The sequence below is a fragment of the Sebastes fasciatus genome, chromosome 17 (assembly GCF_043250625.1).
Source record: "Sebastes fasciatus isolate fSebFas1 chromosome 17, fSebFas1.pri, whole genome shotgun sequence".
In the NCBI taxonomy this organism is placed as follows: domain Eukaryota; kingdom Metazoa; phylum Chordata; class Actinopteri; order Perciformes; family Sebastidae; genus Sebastes; species Sebastes fasciatus.
Window position 1 is genome coordinate 6,319,472 of NC_133811.1, and position 24,124 is coordinate 6,343,595.

At 41.2% G+C, this 24,124-nt stretch overlaps 1 protein-coding gene across 1 annotated transcript in view; it reads left to right on the forward strand.

The window, feature by feature from the left end:
- Nucleotides 1–24,124, forward strand: part of LOC141754814 (retinoic acid receptor beta-like) — a 204,000-nt gene that overhangs the window by 50,043 nt on the left and 129,833 nt on the right. Inside the window, exon 2 of the mRNA XM_074614149.1 lies at nucleotides 18,116–18,497. Within this exon, the coding sequence (XP_074470250.1) occupies nucleotides 18,308–18,497 (190 nt within the window). The 5' untranslated portion in view covers nucleotides 18,116–18,307. The remainder of the gene's footprint in view (nucleotides 1–18,115; nucleotides 18,498–24,124) is intronic.

Below are 24,124 nucleotides of genomic sequence, written 5' to 3' on the forward strand. Positions count from 1 at the left end.
TGAAAGCTAGAGTGAAGATACTGATATCGTATGAAAACCTGAGGAATCCATTGTTAACCAAGTTATGCTAGCTTGCAGGAAGGAGGATAAATAACGCTCCAAAGTTGGCCTAAATTTTGGTGAGGAAAAACTGGCATGGCCCTTTTCAAAGGGGTCCCTTGACCTCTGACCTCAAGATATGTGAATGCAAATGGGTTCTATGGGTACCCACGAGTCTCCCCTTTACAGACATGCCCACTTTGTGATAATCACATGCAGTTTGGGGCAAAATCAATGCAGTTTTTGAATGCAGTATAAATGTCATTTATAACATTATTATCAATATGTTATTTACGCCTATACTAAAATGGTGTGTTTTAATATTTCTGCATACTGGGGTCCCTAAACAGTCTTGAATTGCATTAATTGGGTATCACTGTAAAGCGGAGACTCTTGTGGATCCAATGAGCCCAACTGTATTCATGTGTGATGATGTTATTCCCCATAGTAGCCATTTCATTGTAGTGAGACCATTTTTTTAAAACTTGACCTCACTGTATAAAATGACCTGTGGTGACCTCTAGGATAAAATCTCACCCTCATGAAACTTTACAGCCACAAACTAGAGACCTAGAGCATTCAGAGGATGGAGGGCTTTCCTAGGTTTAATCTAGGATAACCAATGTGCAAAACTCCAACTAAGTCAGTGCGGTTCCTTTAAACCAGTGGCATAATAACACTCACTATATTTCAAATTCTAAGAATAAAAAGAGTCTGCACCCCTCTGAGTTTCCAGACATCACCCCTCCTCCCACCCACCTCAGTGATGGAAGATAATTCAGATGGAGAGGAAAAAGAGCCAAATTATGACAAATCACTATTATTACTCCATTAGACATTTCCTCAATAGATGTTTGTGTTGGACCCTCTGCTCTAAAAACAGCAACTCTTCTCCCCTCCATCATCCTCCAAACTGCTGTTCTCTGTCTGGAAGCGTTTTGTTTTTTCCCTTCACCTGAACATGAATGTAGTTTTAGGTATAATTTTGTTTTCATGGAAACAGTACAGATTGGAAAGTCAGTGTTTGTGCTGATTTATGTCAATCACAGGCCATCCTACATTAAGTTAGGAGGTAAAGGGCTTTGCCAGAGGCTGCTAGTGCTGTATAGGAGATGATTACTGCTGATGCAGCATGTATTATTGGTTACAGTGTTGAAGTTAACAGAGGTCACAGGTAACGTAACGCTAGTGATTTGAGGAGAATCATTGTTCTGATTGGCCTGCAGCACTGACTATACTGTATGTTACAGAGAATACTCTCACTGTTGACATACATTGTGATTAAGGGCTGTCAATCGATTAAAACATTTAATCGTGATTAATCGCACATTTTTTATGCCTTCAAAATGTACCTTAAAGGGAGATATGAGGGTGCCCATAGAACCCATTTACATTCACATATCTTGAGGTCAGAGGTCAAGGGACCCCTTTGAAAATGGCCATGCCAGTTTTTACTCGCCAAAATTTAGCGCAAGTTTGGAGCGTTATTTAACCTCCTTCCCGACAAGCTAGTATGACATGTTGGTACCAGTGGATTCCTTATGTTTTCTAGTTTCATATGATGCCAGTATCTTCACTTTAGCTTTAAAACTGAGCCCGCTACTACCTCTGAAATATCGATGGCATTAATGCGTTAAAGAAATTAGTGGCGTCAAGACGAATTTGCGTTGCGTTTTTTTTGTGATTTTAACTCATCGTTCTATCAAAGTTCATTTTAAAATCGGATAAGCTCTTGTACAAAAACTGCATGTTAAATGCTATGCTAAATGTCATTGTCGGTTGTTTGTTATACTGTGTCTTATGTTTAGAGCCCCAAAAAGGCTTGGCTGGCTCACAACGCTCTTGTGGCAGCAGTATACTGTACCGTATATTGAATATTATAAAACCAAAAATAACTCGAGCTGTGATGAGGAGGCAAAAGTCACTCTTTCCATTAATCCGGCGGTTTGTCCTGGAAATAATGTCTTGTATACACATCACACGTGCAGCTGTGGGATCCAGCAGTGAAGGTCCTTTTGAGCCCGACTGCTGCATCATTTGGCATTTAGCTCAGTTAGTAAAGCACAGATTTAGCACGCTACAGATCCCAGCCTCTAATCCTGAGTGAGGCAATTTAATACCCAGCTGCATGCAAGCTTATCACAAAACACTGCGCTTGTTTCACCGCCACTCTGCGACCATGATTTTGAGTGACTTTGAAGGCAACATAGTTTGCTTGGCTTCTTCCCTTATTTTCCCGCTGCCTGATGTCTGAGTGTCTGAGCTCCATAATGAGCATCATCATGTCACCAAAAAATGAAATGACTGAGTTGAGGAATCTAAACTAGCTCCCTGACTGTCAAAAACATATTCATGTCAAGAACCAGTTAGCATTTCTGTAGCCTTATTTCACACATACAGTCCAGAAGAACAAAGAAACCCACTCAGGTTTTTGCAAATCTGTGTCCAAAGCCACTTTTGAGGTGTTTTTGACAGCTATTTACTATTCTGAATGTCATTATATTTGACAAATGTGTCTCCGCTGCAGTTTAGCTTTATAAATGTTTTTAGCCTCGAGCAAACTGTTCAAACTTTTCCTAAATTTTAATTTAAATGTGCAGCTTCCACTCAGCATTTCTTATTCAACTCATCATGATTTGCATATAAACGCCCGTATAGGAAACCTGGCTACTGTCGAGCAGCCACAGGGACTGAGCGTCTGAGTCAGGAGGAGCAAACAAAAGAGTGTCAAAACACAGACAGGAATCATCCAAAAGAATCATCCATAAGGAAACACACAAACATGGAGTAAACAAGGGCGTTTGTGCAATCATGTGTAGATCCTGCTGGGGATTAACTGAAGAAAAAAGTAAGAGCTAATGTTTTGGTTTTGTTTATGTAGAGAAAAATATGGAGAAAAGGGATGAGAATCATTTTTATTAGGGCTGTCAATCGATTAAAATAATGAAACGCGATTAATCGCATGAGTGTCTGTAGTTAATCACAATTAATCATAAATTTGATTTGTCAAGTATTTAATACTCTTATCAACATGGGAGTGGACAAATATATTGCTTTATGCAAATGTATGTATATATTTATTATTGGAAATCAATTAACAACACAAAACAATGACAAATATTGTCCAGAAACCCTTACAGGTACTGCATTTAGCATACAAAATTGCCTAGCCAGTATTTCCTCTCCAAAATTTAGCACAATTTTAGAGCGTTATTTAGCCTCCTTCACGACGAGTTAGTATGATCTGGTTGGTACCAATGGATTCCTTCGGTTTTCTAGTTTCCAGTATCTTCCCTCTAGCTTTTAAACTGAGCCTGCTACAACCTAAAAATCACAAGTTGTTGAAGTAATGTGTTAAAGAAATTAGTTGCAATTAAACGAATTTGCTTTAACGCGTTTTTATCGCGATAACTTTGACAGCCCTAGTTTTTAATGTACGTACCTATTGTTGAGTTTTGTTTAGTGTCTCTTGTGTATTTATTGTTGAGCTCTATGTGTTTTAAAGCTCCATCTGGGGACGGGCTATAAATGCTGTGGTGTGTGTGCTACATACTTGTCCCTATCATAGACTGTATAAATGGACAGTCAGTGGGGTGACGTCACCCCACTGGTTTGTGTACCACAGTTTTGAAGCCTCGAGCTCGGCATTTTAGGCCAAAATAATCATTATAACCAGTTGGTTATAATTAACTTTCATGAACTGAAAACACACTGTGAAGGGGTTAAAGTTGTCAGACAAAAACACGGACAACTATCAGACCGGGCAACGCCGTGGTAGCGACCTGTCAATCACAAGGTAGCCACGCCCTAAAGCATCCCCTGCTTTATGGTCTGTTTGACTCTAACTGGTAGCATAATTTACTAAATGAACATCATGCTGTATTGAAGAAGACTTGAAACTAGCGACTGAGACCATAAACTCATGTTTACAATGTTTACTGAAGTAAAAACTCAAGTGAGAAGTAGGCTCATTTTCTCATAGACTTCTATACAACCAGAGGAGTCGCCCCCTGCTTCTACATTGGCTTCAGTTTTCCCAGAGGTTGCCACCCGGTCCTATATAAATAAACTTTAAATGTTGCCTCGTAGTTTTGGGGGCAGAATGTCCCGTGGGTACGTCATACATTTTCACAGATTACCTCCAGAATTACCTCCAGTAATTCTGTCCACAGGTTTATCACTGCTTCAGCTGGATCTATAATCTGCTTGTAATGCATCACCATGCTCACTCAAGCAAAGTGTTACCGAAACAGTTTCTCAGACTTGAGAAAGTTTCGCTGGAGCTCATGAGCAGGCAGAGCTAATTGGACGGATAGAGCTTAATCAGGACAACAGCGCTATTGAGGACAAGGCTATTCCATACAAAGCAGACAACAGGATGCTGAGGGGGGAACAGGAAACAAAAGACAGAGCCCGGCCACTGTTGCCAGCACCGCTCGTACAAACAAGGTGATGAGCGGAGCTGGTTGACTGCCTCGGGGTGTGAACGTGGCTCTCCTATACTTGTACCCGGCGATGACAGAAAAAAAAAAACAGGCATGCAAAGCCCAACATGGACCTGAAATAAGTTTTTCGCTGTTAGGCCTTGCTTGCAAGTGCATAAAGCTGAGATAAAGAGCTGAGTCTGTAGATGTGTGAGGCAGGAGGAGAAAAGGCCTCTTTTCCTCTGGAGCCTCGGTGAGAAATGAAACAATATTGTGCCTGGCTCGGCTCCAGGCTCAGCGAGGGGACGGACAGCTCGGGGTGGCTGCGAGTTTATGAAAACAGCAGAGGATGTAGCTGTGATGGCTGTCTTTAAGTGTTTCTCTTCAAATCTAAAAGGGGGCTTATGTCCCTCAGAGCTGGTGTTAACATGCTGCGCCTCCCCTCTTTATTGGCATCTTATCAGGCACTGTGCTTTCCTGAGCCTGTTTCCATACCAAACCCCGCTAATTACACCATTATGTAATGACCCCGTCCTCTGGCCCTGATGAAATGAGAAATATAATGCTCGGCGTATTAGACGTCAGAGTCCTGACGGAAGCACTGTTTGTCCGTCAGCTGCTAGTCGCTGAACAAAGAGCACATTTTTCCAGTTATGTTGACGCTGATGATAAAATCACACATTACATTAAGCATGTTTTCTTAAGCGTTAAATGTGTGTCATGATTAGCAGTCAGTGTAACTTCTTGAATACACGCCTCCGCTCTGTGTCGAAGCCCCAGCAGTGATAAGGCTGACAGGCTGTATGGAAGGGGATTGCTAAAAGCTGTAATCCACATTTGGAGGCAGTTTCAGATGAGCTCTTCTTTCTTAGTCCATAATGTGGTGTACTGGATTCTGTAGTGTATTTAATATGTCTGGCAAAGTAGACATGATTCAGTTTTATGTTCATGTAAATCCAAAAAAACATTAAACTATGTGTTACTGTACCACACAACCCGATCTCCTTGGAAGGCGTTTAAATAGCACGACAATACAGGGACAGTCTACGTGTCATGAAAACACATTTTAGCTTTTTCTAAGCCCCTTTTTGTCATTTTTACACCACGCAACAAAACTATGGAAACAGCGGCAGTTTAGGCAATAAAACCACTTAGTTAGGTTTAGGAACAACATCGTGGCTAAAATAAGTACGTAAATTAAGTAAAATACTTACGGAAACAACGTAGCATAAGTACGAAGAAGACATCACAAATGTCACTCATATAATTTCAAAATAACTCAACAACACTTTGGGACACGAACATTGGTCTCCTGGTTGAAAGCCCTGTGTTTGTTGGACCCATCAACCTCCCCTCCTGCCCGCCATAAGCAGGTTTTCTAGCGTTTTATTCTACATCAGTAGCTCTGGACGTAGCATATTTATGTGGATGAGTTTACATTGTGGTAGGGGCGGCTGTGGCTCAGAGGGTAGAGCAGGTCGTCCACCAATCGGAAGGTCGTGGTCATCAGTGTATGACTGTGTGTGTGAACGGGTGAATGCTGACATGTAGTGTAAAGTGCTTTGAGTGGTAGGAAGACTAGAAAAGCGCTATATAAATGCAAGTCCATTTACCATTCATATGCAATTTAGTACGTATTTTAGCCTTTCTTTTGGTGCTCATAAGCAATTGTGAGGCTCACAAGTACTTTGCAAGTATTTCAATTTGAGGTTGAAACGGCAGCTTCACTTTGGTACATCCATCCATCCATCCATCCATCTTCAACTGCTTATCCGGTGTCGGGTCGCGGGGGCAACAGCTCCAGCAGGGGACCCCAAACTTCCCTTTCCCGGGCCACATTAACCAGCTCTGACGGGGGGTGTGACGAATAAACACGACAAAAATGCAAAAAAACTCGCCTGCAAATATTATATGTCTAGGGCTTTTATTGTGAAAGGTGAAACCAGAAGGAGTGGATCTTGTCAGCGCTGCCTTTTGTCGAGGTTGAATGGAGTACTAAAGTTTGCCGTCCTGGTTCATATTACGAAGCCTCAGTGTTGTTGTTTCATAAATAGCTGGCGAGCATGGAGAAACATTTGAGTCAGTCCACATCGTCAAGTGACGCTAAGACCAAGCTAGCTATACTGAGAAAATATAGTTATATCGAGTTTGTTTTTATTGAGAACACCGACGGGAGACCAAAATGCGTTGTGTGTTTTCAGGTGCCGGCGAACAAAGCCATAAAGCCGGCCAAGCTAAAAGGACATCTGATTATATAGCGCCCAGAATATCAGGGCAAAACAAAGTGTTGATAACATGAATCAAATTGTTTCAGTTTATCACTATCTAACAGGTCTGAAGCATTTAGGGTGAAAAGTTTTAGAATACAAATAGTTCCAATGGAATGTAAGAGTACAGATGGTAGTAAGCATTAGGCTTAATTGGTGTTACGATTATGAGGGGGGTCCTTGGAAATTTTTCTTCCCTGTCAGGGGTCCCTGGTCCCAAAAAGTTTGAGAACCCTTGTATTAGACAATTCAAATGATTCCACATCATGTGATAAAAAACTGAGTCATCTCTGTAACAACTCTGTAAACTCCAGCTGCCAGTGAAGCCTGTGAATAAGCTAGATAAAAAACCAGTAAGTGGACCTTGAGTTAGGATATTTTTGTCACTATATATTAAATGTCACAGTATTATACTGCATGCAGTGTCCTAATGCGTCCAATAGAACCTCTCTTGCCTCCACTCTACTTGTGCTCTTATAGTGTTTACAACACTCACAGAAACAAATGTCCTTTGCAGTGTTTGTGGTTTGCTGTAGCCTTCGTCCTATACTACAACATACATACTGTACCTGCTGGAGTAGATAGGTCCACACATCACAGGCAGTGACAGAGGACTAAATGGCTGCTTGTAACGGTATATCCTTCAGAAGTTATCATCACAGTCGTACGTCTGTACGAGTGTGTCCTGAGGACGCGGTGGCCAGGGTTGGTTAGTCACACTGAGCATGATTAGAAGCAGCTTTCAGACATTTTCCCAGTGTGCCTCTGTGTGGAGGTAATAACACCCAGAGGAACAGTCTCAGCTTGGACACCTCTCTGAGCCTGTCTGACATGTGCAGGTGTCTGTATTTGTGGATGTGAGCTCACTGCAAAACATATCCCTGTACATACTTTAAAAGGACCATACGACCAATTCTGTACAGGTATATGTTTTAGCCCATTAACTACACATTATTTATATTACTGCTTTTCCAAAGCATACCGTAACTTTATCCTACCTGGTTAGTTTGTTGTTCATTTCCATAGGCTATGGTAATGAGCTTGCTGAATTGAAACTTGCTTTAAAGGGACAGTGTGTAGGATTTAGTGGCATCTAGTGGTGTGGTTGCAGATTGCAACCAGCTGAGTACCCCTCCACTTAATCCTCCCTTTCCAAGACTGCGGTAACGTGAGCCGCCGAGGGCAAAACCGTGGTAACGCCGTTCACTTCGCTCAGAGGCCATCCATACCATAATAACACTACTTTAGGAGCAACGGAAGTCAGACGGCGGCTGGCCGTACCACGGTTTAGCACTCTGTGGCTCATGTTAGCGCACTTTCACAAGCTTGGCAGAGAACTACGGTGGCCTTCAGGTAACGTAAAAACCCAGTCAATCCCCACAGACCCCCTTGTTAACTTTACAGCAGAAATAAACATGTTTAAAGCCTGGTTAAAAAAAATGGTTTCTATAGCTAATTTCCCTGTTCATGACAACTGTAGGAGGGGATGCATTTTTATATTACTCACCCTTTTAACCCTTTACTCTGCAATAGAAATGGTCCTCCAGTGCCTACATTGGTATTTTTGCTTATTGTGATTGTCATTTCTAGGAGCATCTTCAAACGCTTCATATCCATAGAATCTGTACAACCTAAACAAAAAGGTTATGTCAGTCAATAAACAACAATAATCGATGAAAGTATTGAAATTGTATCATAATCAAATACAAAAAATCTGACGTTTTTTTCCATAAAATGTTACTAAATAAAAACAAAACCATTGATTCAAAAATATTTCTGAATGTGGAAACATGAACACAATATTTCTCAACAGTCCATAAGCTATTTGAACTATGCACATTTTTTTTTGTTGAGATCTGCTCACTGTTATGAGCAGATCGAGAGCAAAGGCGTTTTAATAGTTAAGTTACATTCTGCACGTAACGTATGACATCACAAGCATACAACCTGATGACGCAAAAGCATTAGCTTTCTGCTGCAAAAGGAATTAACGTTCTGGCTATTATAGTTTTTATTTTAGACTGATTTAAACAGGATCATGCAAAAAACGATCTCCCATGGCCACGTCAGTTTGTAAAGAGTTAAATTATATATGGCTTAAAATTAGGCATAATTAAGGGCGTGGTCGCCTTGAGTGACAGGTGGGTGTCACCCGGCCCCGTCTCAGCTCTACCTACGATCCAACTCTTTGCTCATTTTTGCATTAGCCGGGAGAGATGGTGCCTTCAAATGAAACCCGTGAGCTCGTGTTTACAACCTTGGAAGTCGTGTACGCAATGTGCTTGGCGTTCAAGTGGTCAAGTCGCGAGAACACCGCTGCTAGGCAACGGCGATATTAACGTTACTGTTGGCGTCTAGAAGCCACAGAGGCTAACAATTTAGCAAGCTAGCCAACAAGCGGGTAACATAATGCAGGAAATGCAAAGGCATAATGACAGAGGAAAAAGATGAAGCCGTTGGGAATGTCAACATTTTCATTAGACATATTATAAAATTACCAAGAAAAACAGTATAGGACTAAATCGCAAGTCGTGAATTCTGAGCTTTCAGAAACTTTCCATTTACGATGTCGTGAACACCACAAGACGGTGGCGTTCATATTGACTCTTCTCGTGAACACGGTAAACACGACCCCATTTGAAGGCACCATTAGGGCTGCGTCGTCACTGCCAAGATGGTGACGGCTGGAGCCGCCCACTTTGAGCTTCACAACGGCTCTTCAGGAACCTGTGGGTGACATCACGGAGACTATGTCAATATTTTATACAGTCTACGTGCGTGACTCACAGTTGGAGCACCTCTACGGCTTGGATCGGCATGAAATTCTGCCAATTACATTAACAACTGTGTTAGAAAACGTCTGGTTCTTTGATCAAAAGTAGAAGGTACGTGCTTGTGTACATAAACAACTTTACAGGGAGAAGTTGCATATTGGCAAGAAACATCCAATCACCACGCTTCAAATGATATATATCTCTGTCTCTATAACCCCGTCCTCTTTGTGAAGGAGTAGTACTACTTCTCTTTACCTTTTGTTTCTTTCAAGCAAACCTTAAAACTCTAAAACTACCTGTGTGTAAAGGGATTTTTTTCAAAGAAAACGGCTTACAGTACAGTACGAAATAATGAGTATGTACAACATTCCTGATATTTTCTGCAGTGCGGGCTTGTGTGTGTGTGAGCTGTTTCATGTGTGCATGTCTTTGTGCCTGTATGTGACCATGAGTGCATGTGAATTAATGAAACGAGTTGTAGCGTCTTCATAACACCTCCGAATGGGTCCCAAGACTCCCAGCTGGAGCAGCTCCATGCTCGACATGAAACACCCAGCTCCCCCGCATGTCTACCCCACTGAAGAAGCTCCCTTCATGGAGCATAATGAATAATGCACATGGAGGAGGGGAGAAAAAAAAAACCTCTTCACAGCTCCTGTATGTATAATGAAGGTAATGTGTTTGTGCAGTTTGTCTGATTAGGTGAGAGCCTGTCGTATATATCTCGTCCCTTAAGGGTGCAGAGGCTGCTCACTTTGATTTCCCGGCACCTGAAAATGATGCAGAAATGATTTTGCGATTGATCCCGGACTGACTGATGAACAATCAATTGTTGTCATGCCGTGGTCGAGCCCCTACAGCCTCTGACGGATGACACTGTCGATACCTGTATTGCCATTCGGGTCTATTGACCTTTCTCTGAGGCATGTTAGCACCACTTGGCCCGGTCATTATGGCTGTGATCCAGATGCCAGGGGTCGGCATCGGGGGAGCCGCCATCTATCACGGAGGAGAGAGAGAGAGAGCTGATAAACTGAGCGGCAAGGGAGGCAGTAGAGGACGAAGGCGAGAGAAAAACAAGGAATGGAGATAAACGCAATGTACTGTACGGATACGAGGTACAGTAGAGAGTTTCAGAAGGCTGATGCAGACGGGGAAAATATGCACCTAGCTTAAAAAAAACACTGAACTTGCTGCTCTTCACTTCTTCCGAGTGACAGTAGAGGTCGAAACTACGCCTACCGACACCTCTAAAGCTCACTAATTAACACATTCTATCTAGTTTTGTTTGATCCGTTCTCAAACAGAAATGTAAAAAATGACATTTTGCGGTATTAAAGGAATGATTCATCCACAAAATGATCATTTGCACATCAATTAGTCACCGTTACCTTGAAATTGTGAAGAAAACTTTGTTTTTCTCTCATGCCTCCGCAGTGAACGGAGAATCTCAAAACAGAGAAAAGTCTGGATGAATTGAAGTACGGAGGCACCGATACGACTTCTTCAGTCCCGATACCGATAGCGATACCTGGGCTTTGGGTATCGGCCGATACCGAGTACCGATCCGATACCAGTCTTAAATTAATAAGCTGTATGTCTCACTGTGTGGAATTGACTGGGATCATTCTTTTATGTGTAAGGCAACATCAGGTTTGACTTTGTGTTTTAAATAGTAAGGTTTTAGCCAAGATGCATGTGCATGGGAACTAGTGAGCATAGAAAATGAGACTTGGATTATACTGCAGGAGTTGTGTGAGAGTTTGTAAATTTGATATAGCTTTGCTGTTGTTAAACGCGGCCTCCGTTTACTTCAATTCATCAAGACTTTTGTCTTGTTTTTGGATTCTCCGTTCACTGTGGAGGCATGAGAGAAAAACAATGTTTTCTTAAAGAATTCAAGGTAACACGTATAATGAGAATTTTGATCATTTTGTGGGTGAAGTATTCCTCAAAGGGGGAGTTTCGTGCTGGAACTATATTGTGAAAAACCACACACTTCTGTGTCATAGCTAAAGCATGGGATCCAGATGCGTTTGATAAGCACAGTTTTTTGGTTTTGGTCTCTGTACAGGCATGATGGTACCAAACCTGGCAGCCTCACTGTGACGACAAGACTTTAGGGAGCTCCGTCACCGTTGTTTGCCAAGAAATTGTTATGAACTGCACGTCACTTCATCTGAAACCACACATTTTTACCTTTCTGTTTTTATGTGTATTGAACCAGCCCGGTCGCACTACATGGCGTATGAATTTGCAAGTCATTTGGCATTCAATAAGAATGCTATTCTTGCTTTTGGCATGTCATTTGTACGCCATGTAGTCTGTACTGACTTCAATGTAAACACATCCACGTAAATATACTACGCTCAGAGCTGACATCAAGTAAATTGAGAAAGACTGCTTATGGTGGACGGGAGGGGAGGAGGATGGGTCCAACAAACGTGACTTTCAACCAGGAGACTGCTGTCCGTGTCCCAAAGTGTTGCTGTGTTATTTTGAAGTTACGTTAGTGATATTTGTGACGTGTTTTCCATACTTCTGTTACGCTATTTCCATACATATTTTACTAAGTTTACAAAGTTATTTAAAGCCCCACCGATGATGTTTTTCCTAAACCTAACTAAGTGGTTTTTGTGAAAGAACACAAGAGAAACATATTAGAAATATAATAGACATATATTAAACATATTTGCAGATTCAGAAGAGTTGTAAGATTAGAACGTAATCTATGAACTATTACACTGTAAATTTAATAATTAAAATATGATTTGTTGGACTTTGAAGCCTTTTGTAAATAATATAAAAATATATCCTGATAATTTAAATGAATGAATCTGAAAACTTTTCACAGATCCCCTGCAGTGTCACGGACCCCGCTTTGAGAGTCACTGCTTTATTATGTATACTTTTATTTTTATTATATTTTTTAATATACGAATTCAAACTAGGGGGAGACACATGCTCAAAGCACTCGCAAACATAATCGGACATTAATAATATTCAGAATACTACATATGGTACATATGTAAAGAAGTAAAATATAGAAAGAAAGGATGCAAAGAATAAAAGGCTGTTTTTTTCTGCAACATAATCACACCAAAATTATAATACCCTTAACCACTAATATATGATATCTCTAATGAACAGCCTGGAATTACGTACAGTGTATAAAGCATAACTGTGGACAATGAGGGTACAGTATTAAGGTAACTACAAAGCCGTGTACAATAAATTATAAAATGAGTATATTATAAATTAATATATTGTATGTTTAGATTTATTTTCATGCATTTATGTATATTATCACATTAGAACGACTCGAATTCCATTCAGTCTCGATACTTCACATAGAAAACATGTAATCAATTCATCATGTCATCATATTGATCATATCATTAGTGTCTATATATAAACTGTATTGTTTTTTAGTACCTGCTGCTACACGGAGAGTCCAAGCCAAGCTGAGGCTGCAGTACTGCAGTAGCGCATGCGAGCGGCTCCATCACATTGTCATTTCTACATGCACTAACTTGCTGTTTTTAATGTCTTCTATTTTTATTCAGCTCGTGTTCACTGGCTGCGCTGCTATCAGGTTTCTATCTGCCACTGCAGCAGAGCAACATTTCTAAATTAAGCCTCATGAATTATTCTTGCATTGCATTACCTCTGGTTTCTCACCACAATGAAGGAAGAAAGTTTTCTTAAAGGAGATTGTTCAGAAGTCGTGCGACCAAAGATGCATCTGCAGAAGACACACTGTGTGAATAACACCACTGTAGAAAGTTGTGTTGCTGTATAAACATCTCACACGGTATTCCCAGAAGGTGCCTCTTCCCTCCTCTCTGAGTAGTCCTCCTTCAGTACACCATCCTCCTCCAGTCTCTTTAACATGTCAATCATGAGAGCGACACTGTTCACCACTCCACAGGTGTTGTTATCAAGTTCAAATGCTTTCTTATTAAGTCTAAATCTTGAGCTAGGAATACAGACCGTTACTTACAGTAAAAGCATTAGTAGGACTTTGATAATTCCACTGTAAATTGGATAATAATTGGATAATAGTACACGTGTGGCAAATCATTTATTCTACTATAGGGAATAATACAATAATACAAAATTATGAATGAGCCAGACAGCCTGGTCTCCTAAAAGTTATGTTCCCCATTAGGACAGTCGAAGTTAAAGCGATAATAACGTGTTAACGCAAATTCGTTTTAATGCCACTCATTTCTTTAACGCATTAAGCAACATGCAATTTTTAGGCTGTAGTGGGCTCAGTTTTAAAGTCTTAAAACCTAAGGAATCCATCGGTACCAACCATGTCATATTAGCTTGTTGCAAAGGAGGCTAAATAACGCTCCAAACTCAAGATATGTGAATGAAAATGGTTCTATTGGATTTCCAATAATAAATATATACATACATTTGCATGAAGCAAGCATATTTGCCCACCCCCATGTCTATAAGAGTATTAAATACTTGACAAATCTCCCTTTTAAGGTACATTTTGAACAGATAAAAAATGTGATTAATTTACATTTCTAATCATAGTCCGCGGAAGCCCATGTATGGAGGAGATCGGGGGCATGGTTGGGTCCAACAAACACAGGACTTTGACCCGGGAGACTGGCTGTTCGTGTCCCGTGTGAAAAAAAAGTCAATGTTGATTTATTTTAACGTTCAATGAACGAACAAAAGTACCTATCCTAAGCCAAACCATGATCTTTTACTAAACCTAACCAAGTAGTTTTATTGTGTTATTGTTTTGTTTGTTTTTTTTAAATTCACAACGTTCACCACGTGTTTAAAACTGTAACCGTAATCCGGGAAAAAATACATTTCCCTAGAAACCTAATTGAGAATGGTTGTATGGGAACGTAATTTAAAGGGGACGGGGTTGAGCCAGGAACAGATGATGTCTAAATGGCTCATTTCTGGAAAAAAAGGCACTCACTACATTCAGCAGCGATCAGGAGTAATTTCATTACTATGGTACAGTGTGTTCTTAGACTAGAGAGGCTGTTTACCTATTGAGAGCAACAAAGCATTGGCATGACTGCACTACGAGTACAGGAAATGCACAATACGAACGTAGCTCGCTGAGTGTTTTTCCCCCATAGGGTCTCTTTTAATTGATGCTTTTATCCAGAACGACTAATAAAGCTTTACATGGATCTGTCATCTCTGTTTACTGTTCCACTACATCTGATCACATGAGTTTAGTTTATATAATCAATGTTAACAATTTAATGTAATACTTGCTTTAAGAGATCAAAAAGCTTTATTTCTAGTAACTTAAATAGCTGGATTTATGCAATTGTACTGCAAACAGAAGAAATGTGTTTAAAGGGGAATTCCGGTATATAACAACTAGGGTGTTATTGTCATAGTTTTGGCGATCATTTCTTTTAGTGGTAGTAACGTTGAACTCACTGTTCATGCCATTCATGTGTGAAGTGAGCAAAGAAGTCCAACCTGACTTCTGCTGCAAATAAATGCGACGTCATTCAGCAACGCGACACTATCAAATCCGTGCAGGTGCACAGGGCTGCTAACTTTTCTATTTAGTTTGGAGTGAGATGGTAAAATAGGACACTTTAGATGGTTTACATGGTGATAGTCAGGGCTATCCTGAACAGGATTACATTAAACAATTCAGCAAACCTCTGAAGGAAAATATTTTTTATTAGAGTTTAACATGAGGACGAGTCTAAACATCCGCGAGGGTCTTTGAGGTTTGAAGTTAAAGGATTCTGTTCCCTTGATTATTCTCACTGTATCATGAACTATGTGTACTGTGTAAAGTGGTAAATGTGAGGTGTAAACAGCTCGTGAAAAGGAAGGAAGATCATCTTTCATAATAACCTCCTCTTGATGTTTAAATGGCCTGTTTCAGATCCTTTCTTCCACACTGACGGCAAAACTTTCAAGACTGATGTTTCCTGTGAGTGAGAGGAGAACTTGTGTTTCCTCGATCCGCCCCACCCCCAAACCCTCCATGACTCCATACACACAGGAAGCGGCGGTCTCGGTTCAGTTGTTTGGTCTGCACTAGGGTTCCATTGACAGCTTTCACACCGATACAAACTAACCGCACTAATGGAACCTAGTTTGTTTTAACCAAATCAAACAGGTTAGGTGTGAAAGCAACCTTCAGAGATCTGAGTCTACAGAGTGGGCCCATCCCAGTCCCAGTCACACCCAGATCCAGATCATACTTTAATACCACGTCCCTGTCCTTTCTCCTCTCACCTCTCCTCCGTCTCTACCTTCCTCAGTGGCATGCAGCACAGCGGCAAGACACTATCTAGTGGTCGTTAATTACCACGTGTGGTTACAGATCACTTTAATGGCCCCCTGACAGCAGATTAGAGCGTTATGAGCACCATTATGCCGTAGCGGTTTGTAACTCTGTTAAACAGAATTCAGCGGTGACGACTGATCGCACCTCAGCTCCACCCCGCTCGTCTTCATCGGCACCCCCCCGAGCGGCTACCTCGATGTGAGGAGAGTCTGGGTGGACGCCGGAGGTGAACTGCTGCTGATTTATGAGGACAATGTGTCTGCTGGAAAGATCTTGGGAAATCCTTGAAACCTGGGAGTTATCAGTTTCAGCTACTGAACTGAGCTCGTATAGTGTCACTGTGTACAGGTTTGAAGTTTCTTTCTATCAACAAGTCGTCTGTCTTTGCAGCAAGGTCAAGTATTTGTACGTGTTCACAGTCAAAAACGCAACCAGTTTTGTTTCCTTGCTATCTATAAGGAAAGACATGTTTTAAAAGAAATTTAATTTTCATCTGTTCAAAATGTACCTTAAAGGGAGATTTGTCAAGTATTTAATACTCTTATCAACATGGGAGTGGACAAATATGCTGCTTTATGCAAATGTATGTATATATTTATCATTGGAAATCAATTAACAACACAAAACAATAACAGATATTGTCCAGAAACCCTCACAGGTACTGCATTTAGCATAAAATATATGCTCAAATCATAACATGGCAAACTGCAGCCCAACAGGCAACAACAGCTGTCAGTGTCTCAGTGTGCTGACTTGACTATGACTTGCCCCAAACTGCATGTGATTATCATAAAGTGGGCATGTCTGTAAAGGGGAGACTCGTGGGTACCCATAGAACCCATTTTCATTCACAAATCTTGAGGTCAGAGGTCAAGGGACCCCTTTGAAAATGGTCATGATTTCCTCACCAAAATTCAGCGAAGGTTTTGGAGCGTTATTTAACCTTCTTCATGCCTGCTTGTATGACATGGTTGGTACCAATGGATTCCTTAGGTTTTCTAGTTATATATGAGCCCAGTATCTTCACTCTAGCTTTAAAACTGAGCCCGCTACAACCTCCGAAAAACTGACTGCGTTAAAGAAATGAGTGGTGTTGAAAGCAGTTGGTTGTGAGCTCACAACCAATCAGATAATCAAAAGGTGCATACATTTAAAGCAGCCATAGCTTGTCTGTTACATAAGAAGGTGGACAGAGAGGATGTGAAGGATGGGTTGGCGGACTTCATGCTAGAGACCACTGTTAATTTGCCTTAAAGATACCCTGTGGAGTTTTAAACCTCTACTAGAGCTATGAAGCAGTTTTTCTTTTTTTTTTACGAGTGGGTTCAAGTTTTGATTGTCTGAGGAGAAATGAAGCCAAGGCGGAAGTGACAAAAACAGTCAACTGTTCCTCAAATGGCCACTTTGGGCCGGCTCCAAAAGCAAGTCAATCTCCATAGACCCCCTCCCCCCACTCCCCCCCCCACGTTAAAATATAGCTCTACTGAAGAGGAATCGATACTCATGGAGGTAGGAGATGCCAAGGAATCGGACAACTAGGAACCGGTTCTCTATTCTCATCCGTAGCATTTCCCCTGTCCGTCAAAGTACAACATCAACTATAGAGTCTCGTAGGCTAAGGGATGTGTGATACTATAAAAATGATCTAAGGGCAGTGAGAGCAGTAATAGAACAATGAAATGATAGAACATATGAACAGTCATGTTTCAAACGAGCCAATGAGAGGTCGATCTGGAATAGACACGTTCGAGGACTCCCCTGACGACAGGAAAAGAGCAACAGACAAATACGAATTGACAGTGTTATACCTTGTGATAGGGCTGCACGGTGGTGCAGTGGTTAGCACTGGCGCCTCACAGCTAGAGGGTTGCAGGTTCAAATCTGGCTTGGGGCCCTTCTGTGTGGAGTTTGCATGTTCTCCCCGTGTTAGCGTGGGTTTTCTCCGGGTACTCCGGTTTCCTCCCGCAGTCCAAAGACATGCAGGTTAGGTTAATTGTTGACTCTAAATTGCCCGTAGGTGTGAATGGTTGTCTGTCCAGTCTGTCCTGACTGGCGACCTGTCCAGGGTGTACACCGCCTTCGCCCAATGTCGGCTGGGATTGGCTCCAGCCCCCCCGCGACCCCTAACGGGATAAGCGGTTGCAGATGGATGGATGGATGGATACCTTGTGATATCCCCATGGGTTCCTTATGATAATGGCTGTGTTTTTATACATGAGTATGTACAGTTTCAATCATTATCTATTGTTGAAGAGCTGCAGAGATGTAACTAACTCATAGTTAATGTGTGTGCCTGTGTTACAGTGTTAGCGGATCGAGCCTCTGAGTCGACTCGACTGACCCTAAACTCCACCACCATGCATCTCTGGAGTGCTGAGGTGGTACCACACCTGCTCCAGACACACTAACCGCAGCCAGGGTTCACCCCGATGGCCTCCCAGCCTCGCCAAGCCTCAGCTTGCTCAGTGCTCGGTGCACCTTTCGCCCATCACTGTGATGAAGACCGCCAGCCGCGCCCAGCCCTGCAGCAGTCCCCCGCTGGTCCAGATGAGGCGCTACACACCCGGCGTGTATCCTTTCCTGTTCCCGTCGATCATCAGCTCGCTGCCGCAGCTGCCGCCGCCTTCGCCGCAGAGGCTGCAGATCCAGCAGCCGTCCAGCAGCGGCAGCACGCCCTCGCCAGTCGGTGAGTACTCCTGCCGCTCCGCTGATACCGGCTGTACTTCATTTCTTGAATAGCAGAGCTGTTAACATCGGAGCTTATCGATACTACGGTCTTGTGTGTGTGAGTGTAAGAAATACTCTGTGGCAATCGGGGTTCCCCCCTACCTATTGCTCCAGTGTTAAGCTGAAGTCTTACACAGACTCAATATACAAGATTTCAAGCCAAGACAGTCAACTAGGCCCGTGGTTCCCAATCTATTTTCCTCAAAGCCCCCCCGCTACTTGTATCTAAGAAAAGCTGAGACCCCTGGCCCCCCTATTTTCTGACGTCATCACCCAAAATGTACAAATCCTCCAACAAAAAAAACTAAAACCATCAAATAATAAACCCTAAATATGGATTGAAGCAGAATATTTCATCAGATAAAAACACATTGTGTATTTTGGAAATGATTACATCTATACTTTTCCAATAAATGCTAAATGTTGACTTTCGGACTTTACAAACACTCTGGAGTTATTGGAAATGTTTTGAGTTGGAAACAATCCTCCTACGCAGCCACCGCTGGAAACAAATTCTAGAAATAGTATAATAATACTTGTATTATATGTGATCTTTATCTGCAACTGTGCACAAATACCAGGTTTAAACAGAATGTGGTTTACTAAGTAGCAAAAAAATATATCTTTTGAAATAGTTTAAATACAGACTTTTGTATAAAAGTGTGTTATTATGATTTTAGTTATACGTGTGCACTGGCAACCTCAGAGCAGCACACCCCGTTTAGAACGAACAGTCGGCTCTCTGTCTCGCCTCACATACACCTAAGCCACGCCCGTAGCTGCCAGTAGCTATATAACAGATGAATTATTTTTATTTTTTTCTGAACGTTGAAAATTTTGATTTTCTTTTTATCTTTGTTCAATAGCACTACTCTCCTCTAAAACACAGAGGTGTGTGTTGAGAAGCATTGAAAAAATCTTTAAGCGACAGAACATGATGATAACCATCTCAGACAGCAGTGAGTAATCCAGATAGCTGCTGGATTATTTCCTCACTAAGTGCCTCCCACTACTGTATCAAGACTTTGACACAGTCTGGTTTGTGTTGCTCAAGCCTGAGCTCTGCTGTTTTCAACTCTCAGCTCCACATATTTCCTCCCTCTCGTTCCCTTTCCTCCCTCTCAACGCCTCAGAAATCTGCTCTGACATGAAAACCAGCAGGCAGGTTCACCCAGGGGGGATTCTTCCCCCCACTGAGGAAGAGCTCAGGTGTGCTGCCGAACTCTGAAGTGTAAATAGACACAATGCACTGAGTCAATTTCAATATTTGTTGTTTTTGTTGAGCAGAGTTTTTATTCCTGTTGGGAAATTGCCTCATTTATTAAATTAGACACAAGCCAAAAATTAAGCGTTGAATTTCTAAATCATACTGGAAAATCTCTTTATCACCTCATCATCATCTCATCCATCGACACATTCTCACTGCCAACTCATCAAATACTGCCTGTGAAGCTCTACGTATCTGGCGTCAGTTTTGGACGTGTCGGAAATTAAAGACAATTAGTGTTATGTTTGGCACCACAAAAGGACAAGATGACCAGTTTGAGCCCAGTCACAAGGATAAATCTACTCTACAGTCATAAGATATGCAGATCTGAGTGTGTTTTATGGACTATGAAAAGTGTATGGAATGTGTATTGTTTTATTGGGTTACATGTTTCTAAATGACATGAAAATGAATCGCCCTCCAGTTGTCTAGTTGGATTTTAATGCGGAACATCTACAGGAAGTGTAGAGTTTCATTGAGTAGCTTCACACTGAATGAAACTGAATGACATAAGGTCAAATATGTAATTTTATTGGTGAATAAGAATACTACTTAAAAAGAGAAACTGAGAGCAGCAGAGTGTGACATGACTCTGTCGTACTGAAGTAGTACTGTGGAAATATATATTATATTGAAGTTGAAATGTGAGCTATTAGGTGAATTCCCCCATAAAACCCCATCCATCCCCTGTCTGTCATTTATTAGGGACCACACCATCATTTCAATGCCAGTAAAATTACAGTATTTGGTTACACCATAGTTCCCAACCTTGTTCACTTGTAACCCCTCGTCACATATAAGTTGTGAGCATTTCAAAGAGTGATTTTCTCGTAGACTGTGTCGTAGATTATCTTATAGAGGCCTGAAGAGGAAAAACTGTACAATATTTCACAAGAAAACAAAATTAGAAGAGAAATGATTCCTTGATTTGACCTTATCTGGTCATCAGATCACCTACCCTAGTATTCATCTACTCCACTCCTCTTTGATTCATCTTGTCACCTCCCAACCCTGACGTTGGGAATCACTGAGGAAGATCACAGATTTCAATCAAAGGGACAGTTGATTGTATCTTCATAAGTATACCTATAGCAGAACCACATCAAAACTGTTTTGTGTTTAAAAATACCATTGCACAAAGTCAGTTCCTGCAGTTGAAAGCAAGATGAAGAGAATATCAATGCATTAATACGATGTGACCTCGCTGACTGGGGCAGGACAGAGTGTACAGTAGACATCAAACATGCAGCAACCATAAATATAAAAAAATACAACAACAAAAAGTAGATAAAAAGAGTACAGATGCCGTCTTCTCCTTGATCATCCTTTGGTGTGTGAAATAGACTAAAGCAGAGACTGTATTCTTCACAACATTAGAGACAACAGAATGAATATGAGGCTGTCTGATGCAGATCCGTCTGAACACGTCTGACATCAGATGAAACAAACAACGAGGTAATGAGCGCCGCTGTTGAATGGGATTTGTGGATTCACACGAACGACGTGGGCCGTCGCAGCGTCCCCGCGGGACACGCTCAAACACTTGCCGTTGTTGGGTCAGCGGTCCGGTTCGCCGTGCCTGCCGCCTTCTACCTCCGCTGGGGGATTCACAAAGGAAAATTAACTCTAACTGCAAACACCACGAACCTCCTGGGATCTCCAGCGACCCAGTCAACATCACTGAGGGGGTGCACGAGTGTGGGAGAATGTGTATGTATGAGAGAGATAAAAGGAATAAATATAGACAAAGGAAGAATTGTAATCAAGAAATATTGTTTTGTAACATCCTCTTTCCAACAACAGGCTCTATATTCAACACTAACCTCCTACACTATGCAACGTATCCTTATACAATGATATCTTACTAAAAGTTAGAACTACAAACTTCAAAACTGCAGTGACGTCAATGGGTTTCGTCACGGTGACTATATCCACTTCTTTTATACAGTCTATGGCTCAAAGCTATTCATAGTGTTCCAGTAAAAACAGTTTAAAGGTCCCATATTATGCTCATTGTCAGGTTCATACTTGTATTTTGTGTTTCTACTAGAACATGTTTACATGCTGTAATGTTAAAAAATAACTTTATTTTCCTCATACTATCTGCCTGAATATACTTGTATTTACCCTCTGTTGGAAACGCTCCGTTTTAGCTCATTTCGACGGAACTGCAATGGAATTGCGATGCTAGGCAACAATTTTTGTCCATGTTTACTTCCTGTCAGCTGATGACATTCATATACACTGCAACAGGAAATAAACTGGGACACATTTAGAATGTTTACGTTTAACACTGTGTAATGATCTAAATATTGTATATTTGTGACATCACAAAAGGACAGAAATCCTAACGGCTTGTTTCAAACGCACGATTTCTGAATACGGGCTGTGCGTATTTCTCCGTATATTGAACGTTTCAATACTTTCACAGTATTTATATAGCACTTAAACCTGCTTTATACTATAACAGACATGCCAATCTCACTTTTTACAATATGGGACCTTTAAAACCAGAATATTAGTCAGCTAAACTAAATCAAAACCAGCTCAACCCAGCACAGGCGCCATCAGCAGATTGTAAAACAGTACAAAAAAAGCACCACATAAGCATGTCAGCGAGCTGGTTAATAGATCCTGTCATTCACACACTACCAGCCTCTCCCCATCTGTCCTATCCCTCCTCCCCATACTCTCCTCCCATCTGGCCTTGAGGGGTTCTTCCAACCTGTCAGTGTCCTACCTGCACAAGACCCCAACAGATTATCAAAGCCTTCATCTGACAGGGGAATGTCGACACGCGCCTCATTTTATACAGAGATGCTTCCTGCCCCATCGCCATCGGGAAATGTTTCTGTCTGTCTCACTCCCTGAAATCCACCCGGCAGCATCCGGCCTCCAGCAGAGAAAGCGTCCTGTGAGCTGAAGGCGCGTATTTGAAGGTAGCGCATGAATGTTTCTGAGGTCAATTTGCAGTAAAGCTACATGGGCGTTATCGGGTGGTTATCAGCCTCTAATAGTAGGCTCAGGAGGCTGTTTTCATCTATTCACATGGTTGATCACCGCTACGAATACAAGAATACAACGCCGACCTCTAAGTGGCCGCGGTAATTATGATTGGAGCAAAGGAGGTAGTCAGGTGACGTAGTATAAAGAGAAACAAAGTTCGCTTGGGGGAGGTGGATTGGTCAAACAAACACAGGACTTTCATCCTGCAGACCGTTGTCTGTGTCACATGTGTCAACTTATTTTACTGTACGTTTTGTTAAGTTACTTATGTAGTACTTATTTTAACCCAAACCACGATCGTTTCCTAAACCTAACCAGGTAGTTTATGTTTGTGTTTCACACACATAAAAAGACATTAAAATACAATTCAGAAGAAATATGAGGGTGTGGTAGCAACCTATAATGGCCTATATAAAACACACCCAAAAGACATACAAAAAGTTAAAATATTACCATACAAAAATCACCAGTACATTTTAAATATTAGTGTTCAATAATTTCACATATAAAAATATGTGTAAGAGTATAGTTTTAAAAAAATTCATAGAAGTAGGAGTAATTGCTGTATTTACAGTATGAACATCAGCTTCTAAGAGTGCTAATTCTTTTCCAAATCATGTCTTTGTCAGCAGAGCAATTCTAAGTCCACAATGCTAAGTTTCACTTTCACTTTCACAAAGTGGCAGGGGTAGTTGGGCGCATCTGAACCATTAGAATGGAAGTGATAACCGCTGATAACGAACATTCAATCGGCTGATAACATTCAAAAATGGGTGTCATAGAAAGTAGGGATGCACAACAATATTGGATTTTTGCCAATATCCGATATGCCGATAATTTCCAACTCATTTTGGCCAATTGCCAATGCCAATACCAATATATGCACATATTTCTTTTCCATCTAACTGCAGAGAATATCAAGTCTCTCCTGCAATGATTAACATATTATCAGAATCAGAATCTTTATTTATTGCCAGGTGTATGAGGTATAAACTACGAATTTGCTTTGGTTAGTTGGTGCAAATAAGTAGTATAAATAACAATAGAATAATTAAATTTTAATTATTATGCTTACTGTTACCATGATGGTCCACTGACAGATGCTGAAATCAAATACAATGCTTTTCAAAATGTGCACATTCACTGGGTTAAAATAAGAAAACTTAGGTTACATTTAAAACATGCCATATATATATTTTTATGTAACAACCAGGGTGAATGTCACCTATTTCACAAGTTGCAAAACAACTCCACACCACAGACATATTTGTTCTTGCACCTGCTTCGTCAACGGTTTGCATCATATGTGTATA